Genomic DNA, 14,217 nt, shown 5'->3' on the forward strand with positions numbered 1-14,217 from the left:
CCCATTGGGGGGGTGTTGCTTGCTCTTTGACTAGTTCTGCGGGGTTGCTTGGAGGCAAGAACTGCTTCTTGGTGGTTTGTAAGAAGTGCCAGCCCTTTCCAGTTCATGCCAACAGCTCTCCCATCCACATGCAAACCAATGTGAACCCTGCTCAGCAAAAGAAAATGGCTTGTCTACCAAGCCAGAGGTTGCTGGTTCGAATCCCCGCTGGTATGTTTCCCAGACTATGGGAAACACCTATTAACTTGTTAATTTTATATAAGTATCTAAGAAGTTTGTCCGATAGCAAAAAAAAGTTTGATGGGGTGTGGGGGGAGATAAAGCATACTTAGTGGTCTAAATGTTGTTTTCAAGCACATTCAGAACTTTAGCTGGAAGTTATTTTGATTGGAACACTTGCAAATATGTTAAGACCTGGCAATTCAACAGTATGCCGCTCCCTTACATAGTTTAAATTTTAAGAGAAACAGTCAGGTATTGAAAACTAACATGCTGATTTCTGCACACCCAAAGAGCTATCAGGTAGATAGAACCCTTTCTGACGATAACGTGAGAGAGCTACCAGTCGGATTGTGGGGAAGGCTGCTCAAACTTACCTTCCCCGCTGACGACCCACTAGTCCTCGCTGGGCACACAGATCGCGCACCAAGACCGCCACTGGCTCTCCCTGGCAGCATGGGCCCCCGGAAATCCCAGAATGCACCATACAAGTGTCTGGCGCATTTGGGGGACCCCCCCGCCCCGGGAGCCTGCTCCTGTCTCAGCGCTAGGCAGCACCAGCACATGATCATTTAGCCCGCGTTAAGGGCATGCTCACGCCCTTCCCTTCCGTTAGCGGGCAGGCCTCTGTGGGGTGGGGTTGCTGCCGAGGCGGTTCTTATGAGCAGCCCAGATTGGGCTGGGCTTCCTTAGCGGCATGTTAGAATGGCCTCATTGTCACCTGGGGGGAAAGTTAATGGCAACTTTGAAACTATCAGTTTGACTGATGTTTAATCTATTTGTTAAGTTGCTCGTTATTTTTATGAAACAAAACAAATTTAGAAATGGGATGTTTTCCACTACTGTATTTGTCTGTGGGACAAAATCGTGTACACATCCCTGTCCCGGGACACAGTTCTGACTGGCCTCAGGCTTCCTCCAGAAGGTGGTCTCAGGAGTGCAGTCTGGAAAAGGCAGAGGGAACAAGGAGAATAGCTTAGCTTCTCAGGCACGAGGTTCCTGCTTTAATTCACACTTCTTGTGTCCTCAAATGATGCTTGAGGGGTGGAACGAAATGAGACATGAGAATTGCTTCCCAGGCACGTATAAGTTGTAGACTTTGCCCTTTAGAAATGGCAGAGGGGAGGGAGAAGGGAAGGGGGCTGATGGTGAGCGAGGAAGCTAAACGCTTGTCCTTTCCCATCCCTCCTAGAGACAGATTCCTTCAAGCAGGTGACAGAACAGTATTACACAGCTGAGTGGCTTCCAGAAAACAGACAGAAACGCTGACTGTGCCGTTTAGCGCACCCACTGGGGCAGGCTCGTCACCTCCTCCTTTTTCTTTCCCCAGAGGAGAACCAGCGCCTGCTTCTCACCCACCCTGATGTCAACGTGCAGCTTCCCGCTCTGTTGCTTTCCGAGTTTCCTGCAATCCAGGAGCAGTGCTTGGCCCTGCTGTCTCTCTATGTGCAGACCGAGAATGGGAGGCGCCTGCTGGTGCGACACCTGGACCTCACCAAGTAGGGCATCACGCCGGAATCCAGAATGCCCCCAGGGCTTCTGCAGAAGTGTGGCAGAGTCCCCGTGTCTCTCTGCAGGGAAATTGCCAGGGCTGCAAAGTGGCTCTAGTCTCTGCCGTGAGGGGAAGGAGCAAGACAGCATCCTCTCTATTCCCAGTCCTAACTTAGGTCCACGTGCTGGTTGGAATGGTACATTCTTTTTCTAGTTTTCAGGAAAATATTTATTTATTTAGTTAACATATTTGTATACCGCCCAAAATGCAAGTCGCTGGGCAGTTTACAACAAAACAAAACAAATAAAAAGGTTACAACATTGCAACAATTTAAAATTGAAAACATTAGAACAATAAAAAACCATCAAACTATTAAAACAGTATCTAATTAAAAGCCTGGGTGAACACATGTGTCTTGACTGCCTTTTTAACAGTTGTAAGAGATGGGGAGGCTCTTCTTCCAACAGGGAGCATGTTCCAAAGCCTCCGGGCAGCAATGGAGAAGGCCCATCCCCAAGTAGCCCCCAGAAGGGCCCTGTGGAAACTGCAGACAAGCCTCCTCTCCCCCTAAACTCGCCCGCCACAAGTTGCTGCCTGAGGTGACCCTTTTGACCCGACAGAAGGCGCATCAAAGCTGTTTGGGCTGTTAATGTGCCTGTGCGAAAGCCACTTTCTCCTGTGTGCTTCTGCAGGAGCCTTGCTTGGGGTCAGTGCCCTCTTGATGGCCGGGACTCTCCGGGGCTTTGTCCTAGTCTCTGTGCTCAAGGCCAGGCTCACCTTGAACTTTAGCAGCCCAGCCAGGATTGCCTATTGCTCCTGGGATACACTGCCCTCTATGCAACAAGCACCGCCCGCTCCTGAGAAGACTCATCAGCTGTTGTCCACAGGCTTCTGGAACTACTCTGCCCTTCTAGCTGCCTCCGGATTTCCACCACCATTGCCTTTTTCGTCTTGCAGGCCCAAGACACTCTGGCTTTTCTCTTTCCAGGTGGCTGCAGACCTTGATGTCCTTCATCAGTGTCTTTGACCGCAGGGCTAGCTGTGCCATGGACCTGCTGACCAGCTTAATCGTGGAGGACAAGTAAGTGCTCTTTGCTCATCTGGGTTGCAGCTTTGGGGATTAACGGAATCCTGACGTTCTGTAGATAATTCTTGCAGGATTCTCACCCTGTGTCCTTGAAGGCCTAGGTGGCAGCCGCTGGAACAGAAGCATCCAAGGAGGCTGAGACCCCAGACCTGAACTGGAGTCGTTTTGGGGGTAGCAAGTGCCAGGCCAGCAGAAGTAGGGTGGCCCTGGAGGCAAGCAAGAGCTGCTGCCTCCATGCCTTGCTTAGGGGCTTCCTGGAGGCCTCTGGCTGGCCCCTGTGGGAAGCAGGATGCTGGACTCCGCGGGCCTTCGGTCTGATCCAGAAAGACTCTTCCTGTGGAGAAGGTCAAGGCTGGGGACTTCTCTCACTCCACTGGACAGAAGGCAGTGAGTCTCTTCCAAGCAGGCTTTGGCTTGTGCAGCCGCAGTGGGGCAGAACTGGGTTGTCTCATACAGCTCCCAACTCTTGACACCGTTGTTTTGGCAAGTCATGCAGTTCGTCGTTGGATATAAACCTTGTGGCTATGGAGATCTGTGCGTATTGGGCCCCTCCAGAATCCCAGCAACTCCATGGTGGTAGTAGGGACTATGGGGGACCTGCCAGAGTCTAGGGCAGGTAGCTAGAACACATCCTGCTAAGGAGACAAGAGCCTGGCCTACAAATCAGATGTCTTTTGCGAACAGGTTCAGAATCCAGTGCCGCATCAAACTCTCCACGGAGGTGTTGCCACTATTCACACAGTTGCTGGTAAGGAAGGCCTCTTTCTCCCAAGCAGCCACCCTGGGAACGCCACCCAGGCCCCTTCCCTTCCCACATTGCTTCTTGAGAGATAAGGATGTGACATGAAATCTTCATAGCAGCTGGACAGAGTCCCTTTACTTTCCATTTTGGAAAGGTTTTGTTTCCCACCCCACCCCCCTGCGCTGTTCAGTGATGTTTCCCCAGAATGTATGCTTCCAGGAAAGCAGTGAAGAATCTGCTCCTTTCAAGGGGGCCCTCTAAATGCAGTGACCTTCTGTGATTTCGAATCTGGTTGCAGCATGATCTTGGGGAGCATTTAACAAACGCCAGATCAACGCCTGTTCTCATCCTTCTTTCCAAAGAGTTCTGTCAAGACGGTGAACCGGCCGGCCCTCACACAGTGCATCGCCGCCATGGGAGACCTTTGCTCTGACCTGGTCATCCGGATGCAGATGGCTGAAAGCCCGGAATGCTGGCAGGCCTGCCTGAGCCTGGCGGTGAGTCTACTCGAGGCCCCTCTTTCACTCTCAGGCTCCTCCTCTCGGCCCCTCTTGGGTCAACGTCTCTTGCCTCCTTCAACACCCTCGCCATTGTGCCAAATTCCTTCTCATTATTATTATTATCAGACCAGAACAAGAGTAGTCCCATATTAAAGACACAGGGTAAGAAGATCCTCAAGTTCTTCATGAAGAGAGATTTTCAGGAGACGTTTTCAAGAAATGGCACGAGGAAATAGTTCCCTGCCTCAAAGGGGCTCACGGTCATTTTCTTTTTCTTTTTAACCACACATATACATGAGACGCCAGCAACAGTCACTGGAGAGATGCTCTCCTGGGCTGAATCGGAGAGTTGCTGAGACCCCCCCTGCTACATATAAGACAGCCCCCACTTTGAATGGTGTCTCTTTGTAGATCTATCATATTACCCTAATCCAAGACATGGTTTCCCCCCCAGTTCCTTTCCGTTAAATATGGGTGGATCATCTTAGATTCACTGTCCTTTCTATTAGGTAAATACAGGCCTAACTTGTATTTAACCTCTGTCTTTTAAGGCATCATCTTAAATTCAGAGTTACCTTCTATTCAGGTAAATGCAGTATTTAGCCCCTGCTAACTGGAGAAAGTGTTAAGTCATACCTGCTTCATTTCTTCCCTTCCATAGCATTATTTCCTTCAAACATACAGTAAACTTTCCTCACAAGTAGAAAAATATACTGTCTCCGGTTGGGGAAAGTGACAGTCAATTTAAACCACATCACTAATACATCATCCTCCGTTGCAATGTAGAGGTGACCTCCTTTAGCAACTTGTCACTACCTGTACGGTGTCAAATTCTCTGATCTGGAGCTGCTACAGTGTTGTGATCCCATATGAAGTTGCACTATATGGAGTCAGACCAGCAGGAGAGCTGGTCTGGTGGGAGCAAGCATGACTTGTCCCCTGAGCTAAGCAGGGTCCGCCCTGGTTGCATCTGAATGGGAGACTAGACGTGTGAGCAATACAAGATCTTCCCCTCAGGGGACGGAGCTGCTCTGGGAAGAGCAGAAGGTTCCAAGTTCCCTCCCTGGCAGCATCTCCTAGGTAGGGCTGAGAGAGACTCCTGCCTGCAACCTTGGAGAAGCCACTGCCAGTCTCTGTAGACAACACTGAGCTAGATAGACCAATGGTCTGACTCAGTAGATGGCAGCTTCCTGTTATTTCATCTAACCAAGGGGCTGAGCTGCAGGAAGGGAACACAACGAGAGAAGAGATGGTGGGAGACATGACTGGTCTTGTGGTGGTCCACCAGAGCAGAAGTGGCCAGGTCCACTGACTGGCCAGCAGAAGAGTTCCCAGCAGTGGCATGTGTGAGGAAGTTTCTGTGGCCCATAGGTTTGCTTATTTTATCTTCGGCTTGTACAGGATGAATGCTGGCCTGGAGACAATATCACCAGATATCCCGAGTGCCTCTATGCAGTACTGGGCTTCATGATGAACCTCTCCCTGGAACCCAATTTGACCATTCAGGTAAAGGGTTGTGGTTTTCCCTTGAAGAGGCTTCGTCAGTTTCCTGGAAGAGCGCATTCTCGGGAGCCTTCCCATCCCTGGTGCCTCTGAGTGAGGCCTTGTGGAGTCCTCCCTTCCTTGGCAACCTTGACTCTCCAGTTGTTGCTGCACCACAACTCCCATCATCCCATCAATCAGTTGGCTGGGGATGATGGGAGTTGTAGTTCAGCAGTGGCTGGAGACCCAAGATTGCCTGCCCCTGCTGTGGGGGGTGCCCCTATCGTGGGCAAATCTGGCCTTCCAGCTGTTGTTGAACTACAGCTCCCATCATCCCCCAGCCACCATTTATGGTGTAGCCTTCCCATCTTCAGGGGAGATGCACCAGTCAGTGCCCACCTTTATGCCAAGCTTGAAGATTCTCTTGCCCTGCATCTTATTCTGGGATTAACCACCACCCGCCCACCCCCGCATTTTATCCTCACAACTACCCTGCGAAGTAGGTTGTTTTAAGAGAGAGCAGCTGGCCCATAGTCACCCAGTGAGCCTTGGGGCTTAGCAGGGATTCTGTCTTTCCTGGCCAAAGTGTCATCTTGTTGTCCTTTGACTAAAAGCACCAGTCAGAACCTTGGCAGGACTGCAGCTGCCTCTGCCTCCCAGAAGTACTAATTGAGCTGCTCTTCTGCCCTTTATAAACCAGCCTTTTAATCCTGGCTATTGTTTCAGGAGCTTGCAGAAGGAATCTCTAGCAAATCCTTGTCCCTCCTGGGCAATAAAGATGGAAGAATCGTGACAGTAAGTAGTTCCTTGGTTAAAGGAAGATTATTAACACCAAACCTGCAGATTTTTAAAAATCTTTGTCCTGAATTGCTTCCATCTCCAACTCCAACTCCATTAACATGCCAGACTAGCCGGAGTCAATGAAACGTGTGCTGGTACCTGCCACTCCATGGGCTGCCATCCGTTCCTGAGGGGTGACTTCTGGTGCTGACTGCCAGGGCCTCGGTCCTGATCACCTTTCCGTATGATGCTGCATGTTCACAGCATCTCAAGGAAGCCTGGCAGCTGGGGCTGGCATATGGACAGGTGCACCAAGCAGCAGAGAACGATCAAGGGTGGTGGGAGAAAAGAGGCAGTGGCTGGCGGGGAAAGCCCATTGGCTGCCTGTGGACGGGGAGGGGCATGGCTCTGGTTGGAGGAGGCAGCTTGCAGCTTGGGGCTCCGTACGTTTTCTCACTCACACTTTGGGATTGCACTGAAGCATGATGGGTTGGCTAGCTGCATTGATTTTCACTAGGGCTCAGCCAAAAGTTATAGGTGTGCATTTCCGTGTGTGTGTGTGTGTGTGTGTGTGTGTGTGTGTGTGTGTGTGAGAAACATTACCCACCCCCACTGTTCTAGTTTGGGGGCACAACACCGAACTTGTCCAGTTCGAGTCTGGCTCAAACCAGTTTTGTGCACAGCCCTACTAAATATCAAAGTAGCTCAGTTTGCCCTGTCAACCCTGCAGATAGACCTCTGGTGACCCTATCTGCAGGGCTGATAAATGGGATGTTAACTGTCTTCAGTTAACACTAAAAAGAACAACAGTTTCGCAGCCATCATGCACTGCATTTCCAGATCATTAAGATTATGTATTTCCTTTCCATTTTATTTTCTCTTTCTGTTGTAACCAGTAGCTTATAAAAGCAAGGAGCTCTGTCAGCCCAAGCAAAGGGCCACAAGCTGAACAAATACAATAATTTGTTTTGAAAGAAGAGCAGTTCTCATCTCCCACTTTCTCATTTTCTCTTCATTAAGCGAGCAGTTGGGCTTTTAAGCCACATCCTTCCGGCGAGTCCGGTGGCAGTGGAAGAGGCCGTGAAGCAAGGCGTGGTGAAGAAAATGATCCAGTTTCTGAAGGTAGCTTATTTTGCCCATTTCAGTTTCCTAGCCCAGCTCCAGAATGACTGTTTTCTTTCTCAGCACCCTTGACGTGTCTCTGCACCCTTGTGTGAATGTACAAGTCAAGTTCTTGCCAAGTCAGACCAAACAGCATCAGCCACCAAGGGCACATTTTGGTGCCTCTGATTAAACAGAAACCTGGACTGTGCATTGTAGATTTCCCTGGAAATGTCCACCCTTTCAGCTTCTGTTGAGGAAGAACATTGGTACACCCAACCAATTGCTCTTAGCTGTTTTTGCGGCAACAGACCAACACTGTTCCCTCTCTGGATTTAGCCCAATTGAGTGCTGAGCTGAAATCCCACACATATAGTTTCATCACCCCACTCCCAGGCAGTCAGGGAAAGTTCTCGTGCTGAGTGAACTCTCTGGTGCTCCTCCCAGCAGCCACCAGTTTTCCCCTGACAAGTCCAGCCACCAGCTGACTTCATGGGCAGCAGTGGAGAAAAAGAACGCATGTGGTAGTGATTTGGGGGACCTTTCAACCCCCACACCCATCACAGAAAACTTCTCCTTGGAGAACTTTGGGCTTAACTTTAATATTATCTACCTTGACTAGTGGTAGCTGTTCAAGAGCTTGGGCAGAGAAAGGTCTTTCCCAGTGCTACAGTCTGAGATCTTCTTACCTGCATATTTGAAACGATGAGCTTCTGCCCACAAAGCATGCACCCTGCCACTCCCCTGCGGGCTCAGCCTTCCCTTGGCTCCTATGACAACTTTGCAAATACTCTACAAAGGTTTCTCGGATACCTGCTCTGCTTTTAACCCCCTTCTTCCACCAGTGTTAGCTTTCTAGCCATTTCTCCAGGGCTGCAGTGTGCTTTGCAGCTGAAACAGTGGTTATGGCAACTCTATTCTGGATGCATCTCAGCTCTTTAAAGCCAGCCAAGAGCAGCAGCAGCACAGCCACCCACAAAACAGAACCCCAGTAGCTGTAATATACTTTTTTAAAAAGAGGCCACTTGTTTCCTCGCAGAACGGTTATTCCGAGCCATCCTGGTTTGGGAGCCATTTCAGATTGGTTTAATCCCGTCATCTGGGCACTACAGTGTGATGCCCTCTGTTGAAGACTGTGAAGTCCTACCATTCCAGGCCTAACTTTGGTAATTAGCATGGCAGCAGCGAAGCCCGGGGCCAGCTTTGTTCTTGTAGTCAAAGGGAAATGGCTAGGATTCCCATGAATGCCCAAAGGAGACCTTTAATTTCATCTACTTAGTGTGCACCAAAGCCAGCCTTCTTGATAGATTTATTCCCTTAACAACAATTCATGTATGGAAATGCCTGTTAAGCAGTATCATTTGCATTGCAGATTTATTCTTGGGTGGGCTTGTGTCCCAGTGAAAGGTCATATTTTGTTGTGGTGCTAGAATTTGAATCCCATTATGAATCCTCGCCTGGACTCGCTTATGAGCTAATATATTTTTAAAAGGGAGACAATTCTAAATCTGAGCACATCTAAGTAGTTCACGACTTGCTGTTCGTGTCACAGAGCATCCATAAACAACTCTCCAGCACCGAGACCTTTTCAGTGGACTTGCGAGCCCTGGGAAGCAGAGCCACACACTCAGAGGCCTGTGTTTTTCTGACTCCAATCTAGGCAGGTGGGCAGACCACCTCTGTCTATGCGATGAAGACGCTCGCGGTTTGCACCAGAAGCAGCCAGCAGGCCCAGGAGCAGGTGGTGAAGCTGGATGGCAGTGAGTGTCCCCCCCCCACCCCCGCATGCAAGTCGTTCCAGCACCACAGACTTCGTCTCTGGGACGAGGCAGGAGTGCTCGTTCTAGCTTCTGTCCTGGAGGGGTCGGACACATGTACAGAAGACTTTGCCTCTGCTTCACGTGGCTCCCAGTTGCCTTTCATGTGTGCAGAACGTATGAGGGCCCAGGTGTGTGCCTGCTGCTCATGGGAGGAACAGCCGCTTCTGGAGGACAAACCCCACTTTGGAAGAGAAAGCCGCATCTCGCACTCTTCTGTTAGAATTATCCTGTTATTCCAGACGGACACTCTGAAACACACACAAAGGGGCTGTGTGCTTCCTCAGGGACACTCAGTATGTGTGGGCGGAACTGCATGACACAAGACAAATGCAGTTCCCAACTCTGTGCTTCTCATCCTGTGAATGTGAGGATGGAGAAGGGGATTTGCAGGGAGTGCTTAATCATGGCTGCCTGCAGATGCTCCCCTATGAATCCTCACCGGTTTTGAAACTGTGGGGTTCCATCCCTCCAGATGGATTCTGGGTGGGGGTGGGGGGAACAGATAGTGGGAAGTGACCAATAGGAGTGGGGATCTGCTGAAGAGAACTGGCTGGCATGGCAAGGGTTAAGGAACTCCCACCCCCACCCCAGTTATCTTCTGCTTACAAGTATTCCCTTGGCATGTTCGTTTGGGCATACATGCTTGCTGAAATCCTGTGCAGTTCCGCCCCTGGAAGAACTATACTGACTGAATTTGTTAGGGAGATAAGTGTTCATGCCATCTCTCTCTCTCTCTCTCTCTCTCTCTGTAGAATGTAAAATGCTACTGAAACTCCTACGCTCAGAGAACGAGGTGGTGGCAGGAAATGCTGCTTTCTGCCTTAGGAAATGCCTTGAGGTGCCTGGAACTGCCACCAATTTGCTAGAAACGGACGTTGTGAGGATTCTGCTGAGACTCGCCAGCAGGGATTCCCAGAAGACCATGGTGCAAGAGAATGCAGCAGTTGCTTTAGGGAAGCTCTGTTCAACTGATGCCAGGTAGGCATCGGCCTGGGCTCACGAAGGATTCTGCTCGGGCAGTTTGGGAGGGATTCATGGGAGCAGCTGAGGTGAGGTGGTGGAGCTATCATCAAGTGGTGAATTGTGCTGGTCTGTGTGAGAGTTGATTGTCTGGATGTTGTAGCCAAGTGTGAGGTCAGAGTTTGTCACCTCCTGGAATCCTTTTGAAAAGGTGGATGACCCAGCAGGTGGTGAGCTGTGAGCATATCAACACTTGGCGCTGATGCACTGGGAGTGTTCACCAGAGAGGTCGCTGGTGAGACCCCTCTGGTCTCCCGGGTGGCTTCCTTGTCTCAGCTGTTCATCCAGATCCACCCTTTGTGACATGTCAAAACAATCCCAGGACTTGCAGCACCGATTTCTCGCTACAGAACGCATGTTCACCCCTACCTGGGAAGCGGTAGGGGCTGGAGAGGAGGACCAAGAGACTCTCCCTGTCCAGCTGGAACAGCACCGTAGACAGGGCTGTCTCTGATCCATCCCATCTCATTAGCCAGGGTCATTCCTGGCTAATGTGGCTAAGCCTGTTGGTCATGATTTGGCTTGTGAGACCAGTGGAGACAGGGTCTGTTGGCTCCTCCATCGGTGGCCTATCAGTGTCAGACATTCTGGATCCCTACCTAGAGTGCAAGGGACTCACCCAAGGACCTAATCCTGCACCAAAAGGGTTCAGACACTGTGCTCAGTATAGATGATCCACTCCAGTGAAAAATATACACCTCACATAGACTTGCCTGTTGTCTGTGCTTTGGGCTGGATTCACAGGACCCCTACTTGATGCAGTGAAGTCCACTTGAGTTACTTACTTGAATTAATGAATTAATTAATTTTAAAATATGTATACCCTGCCCGCTTTTCTGCCTTGACAAAGGCTCCCAAAGTGGTTTACAATTTTAAAATAAGAAAATTACTTAAGATTAATAAAATGTTGTCTCAAGCTGTTGGTCTTTTCATTAGTTGAGGGCAAGAGCTTGCTCGCCCAGGGGCCTCATTTCTTGCCTTTCTTTCTATTTACCTGAATTCAAGACTGGTATCCCCCACCCCCCCACCCCACCCCAAGTTCTTTGATGTATGAAATTGGGGGGTCGTATTGAATTTAGAGCCGTCTTTCTTTTAGGGTAAATTTTCAGGTAAATACAGATATAACCTGTATTTTAAAAGGGGGTGGTCTTAAATTCAGAGTTGTCTTTTATTCAGGTAAATAGTTTACAGTTCTGGTGACACCCCTGGTCCTTCTGAAAGCCAGGACTTTCATGGGCACAGTACTGATGCACATTTATCCCTTGCTAAGTGAGCAAAGAGGCACCTTTTTAAAGTGATCTTTATTGAGCAGGGGGAGAGCAAATAGCCCTATCCATCCCCAACACAGCATCCCTCCAGTGGCTGTTGCTGGCATCTGTCTTTATGTTTCTTTTTTAGATTGTGATCCCCTTGGGGACGGGATAGAGAGCTCTCTCTCTCTCTCTCTCTCTCCCTCCCTCCCTCCCTCCCTCCCTGTTTTAAGCATGGCGGGTTCCCCTGGGTGTGGATGGGATGGCTGTTGGGGACTATGCAGGTGCTTTTATTTCCGTGAGTTTCCATGAGGAAATCCAGACAACAGTGCCTGGCAGGAGGTGGATTAGACTGCAGTGTGAAAGACTGGTTCTCGGGATGTAATGTAGGCCTTTCTTGGGTCTTGTGAGCAGTTGCCAGGGGAGGCGCAGCCTGTCCTTTGGGGCCTCTTGAACGGGATGCGAGGGCTGGTGTCAGCCTATCCAGCCCCATCCCTAACCCTCCCCTCCATCTGCCCATGGTGTGTTGCCTGACCATAGGAACCTGTGAAGTACCTTCTCCTGAGTCAGTCCCTTGGCCCATCAATCTTAGCATGACCTACACTGACAGGCAGCAGCTCTCCGAGGATTCAGGCAGAGAAGAGTCTTTCCCAGCCCTACCTGAAGATGCTGCCAGGAACTGAACCTGATGCCCTTCCATTGAGCTACGGCCTCATCCATTAAGGGGAATATCTTGCTGTGCTCACATGTAGTCAGCCATTCCAATGCAAATCAAGGCCACCCTGCTTGGCCAAGGGGGCCATTCATGCTGGTTTCTGCAGGACCAGCTTAATTCCACAATGGATTAGTCCCATACAGCATTGTCACTCTTGTGCCAGAAGGGAGAACAATATATGGTTAGCAGAATTCCAGTTTTGCCTGCTGCTGGGTCATCTGTTGGTTCTGGCGTGTAGGTCCCTTGTAATATCGGTGCTTGAGACTCTGTGATGGACATGGGCATCGGCCGTGTGCCCTGGCAGTCCTCCTCTGCATACTCTCACTGTTCTGTTTTGCTGTGGTCCTTGCAGGCACACCAGTCGGTTGCGGGAGCTGAACGGGATGGCAGTCCTCAAGGACTCGGTGAAGCATGTGCAAGGAGTTTAGAGCCTTTCGGAAATTGCCCTAAAGCCTGTTTACTGCATCTGCTGTATCTCTGCTCGGGAACGAACCTTTCTTTTTGTAATAAAGAGAACTGATGGAAACACAGCCACTGTTTGGCATCTCACAGCAGGGAGATGGAGTGTTGGGAGGACACACAAGTTAATCAGAAACCAAGAGCAGCTCCTGGGTTGCAGGGGGCGGGGGCGGGGGGGGGGCGGCGGCTCCTTTCCCCACAGATGAGTTCCTTGGAATGACAGCTTTGTGAGAGGGCTCTGAAATCACCCCTGGTTGGCTTTAAAGACTCTAAAGAGGCTATTCTAAGTGGGGCTGTCGGGTGGACTTGCTCGTGGTGGGCAACTCAGAGATGAGTTGGCCTTCGTGGTCTGGCGCCTTGAGCCCAGCCAGCGAATAAGCATGGCCCCGATGGCCGATTCTGGATCAGAGAACTCTGTGAATGCCCACACAGATATATTGTGGAATGGACTGTGGGCCAGGCCCCCAGATTGGTGAGCTTAGCTTCTCTGCCTTTTTGTAGCCTAACCAGGTTCCAGTGAGGTAACTAATCCGCACCCAACCTATGCAGAGGCAAAACGGGAAAGGAAAGCCAAGGGCAGATTTATTTGAGTCTTCTCTTCAACCTTGTTGATACTGGTAGCAGACTATTATATGTGCCATCTCTCTCCCCTCCCTCCCTCCCTCCCCAAGAAAGCAGATACAAAATTATATATCATTGACGCCTCTTGGAAGCAGTGGCTAAGTGCATTACAGGAAAGGCTGCCACCGCTTGCTCTTACAGACCAAATTCTATGGGTGCCTATAAAAAGCTGTGGGCCTTGGCACTTCTTGTAGGCTCTTTTCTTTTGAATTAATAAGATTGTGCAGTTGCACAGGTGCACAGAAGATGAGCCTTTGATTCTGCCAGCGGGGCTTGGAGAGCCCTTTGCCGCCCTCTCTCCGTCCTGCCACTGCCGTGCTGCTCCTCTCTGGGCACATCGGCCTTGTGTTGCCTCAGAGTGACCGCCCACCTGCATGTCCTCATGCATCAGAAATGGACGTCAATTCACCAGTTGCAGATTTGGGATCAAAAGTCCAGCGTCCATAGCGGGCAAAGCCTCCCCTCCAAAATCATGAAAACGTTGTGATTCCGCAGGGCTTTTGTCGAACTTTGGGACTGTTTGTCATGCATGTTAGTTGGGACTAGCATTCTTTCCTGTCCTCTGCCCAGCTTGTGGCTCTGGCATGGATGCCACATTTCCTTTGGAGACTGTACACACACGTGCACGTATCAGGCACCACTTCCATAGCTCTTTGCTGCAGAAGCTGTCCTGTGCAATAGTGGGCATGACCCTGTGCGGGGTTCGAGAGATGAATTGCATGCAACCGCCCTCCCCCCTTTCAGCTGGAGAGCAAATGGAGACATGCAGGGGCTTCCCAAATAGTCCCCCATCCAGGCACAGACCAGACCCAGATTTGCCGGGTCTTGAATTCAGCAAAGGGGCTACATCTGCAGGTGTCTTCAGACATGCCTGGGCACTTGTTAGTACCTATGTGAAGAAAAGAGCCAGCTCTTAAGTTGCTACCTGT

The 14,217-nt window shown here is 50.2% G+C and overlaps 1 protein-coding gene across 9 annotated transcripts in view; it reads left to right on the plus strand.

Annotated features, from left to right (window-relative positions):
* TTC12 (tetratricopeptide repeat domain 12) overlaps positions 1-12,738 on the plus strand; it is a 33,583-nt gene extending 20,845 nt beyond the window's left edge. For 8 of the 9 annotated variants that reach the window (XM_053270024.1, XM_053270032.1, XM_053270028.1 and 5 more), the window contains 10 exons: positions 1,550-1,718; positions 2,700-2,792; positions 3,483-3,546; positions 3,903-4,037; positions 5,442-5,546; positions 6,249-6,317; positions 7,323-7,424; positions 9,064-9,163; positions 9,976-10,201; positions 12,561-12,738. In XM_053270024.1, coding sequence (XP_053125999.1) covers positions 1,550-1,718; positions 2,700-2,792; positions 3,483-3,546; positions 3,903-4,037; positions 5,442-5,546; positions 6,249-6,317; positions 7,323-7,424; positions 9,064-9,163; positions 9,976-10,201; positions 12,561-12,636 — 1,139 coding nt within the window. In that variant the 3' untranslated portion in view covers positions 12,637-12,738. Of the gene's footprint in view, positions 1-1,549; positions 1,719-2,699; positions 2,793-3,482; positions 3,547-3,902; positions 4,038-5,441; positions 5,547-6,248; positions 6,318-7,322; positions 7,425-9,063; positions 9,164-9,975; positions 10,202-12,560 lie in introns of those variants that run through there. The other variant, XM_053270033.1, reaches the window with a different exon arrangement.
* Positions 12,739-14,217: the final 1,479 nt, after the last annotated feature.

This window comes from Hemicordylus capensis, chromosome 8, assembly GCF_027244095.1.
Source record: "Hemicordylus capensis ecotype Gifberg chromosome 8, rHemCap1.1.pri, whole genome shotgun sequence".
Lineage (NCBI taxonomy): Eukaryota > Metazoa > Chordata > Lepidosauria > Squamata > Cordylidae > Hemicordylus > Hemicordylus capensis.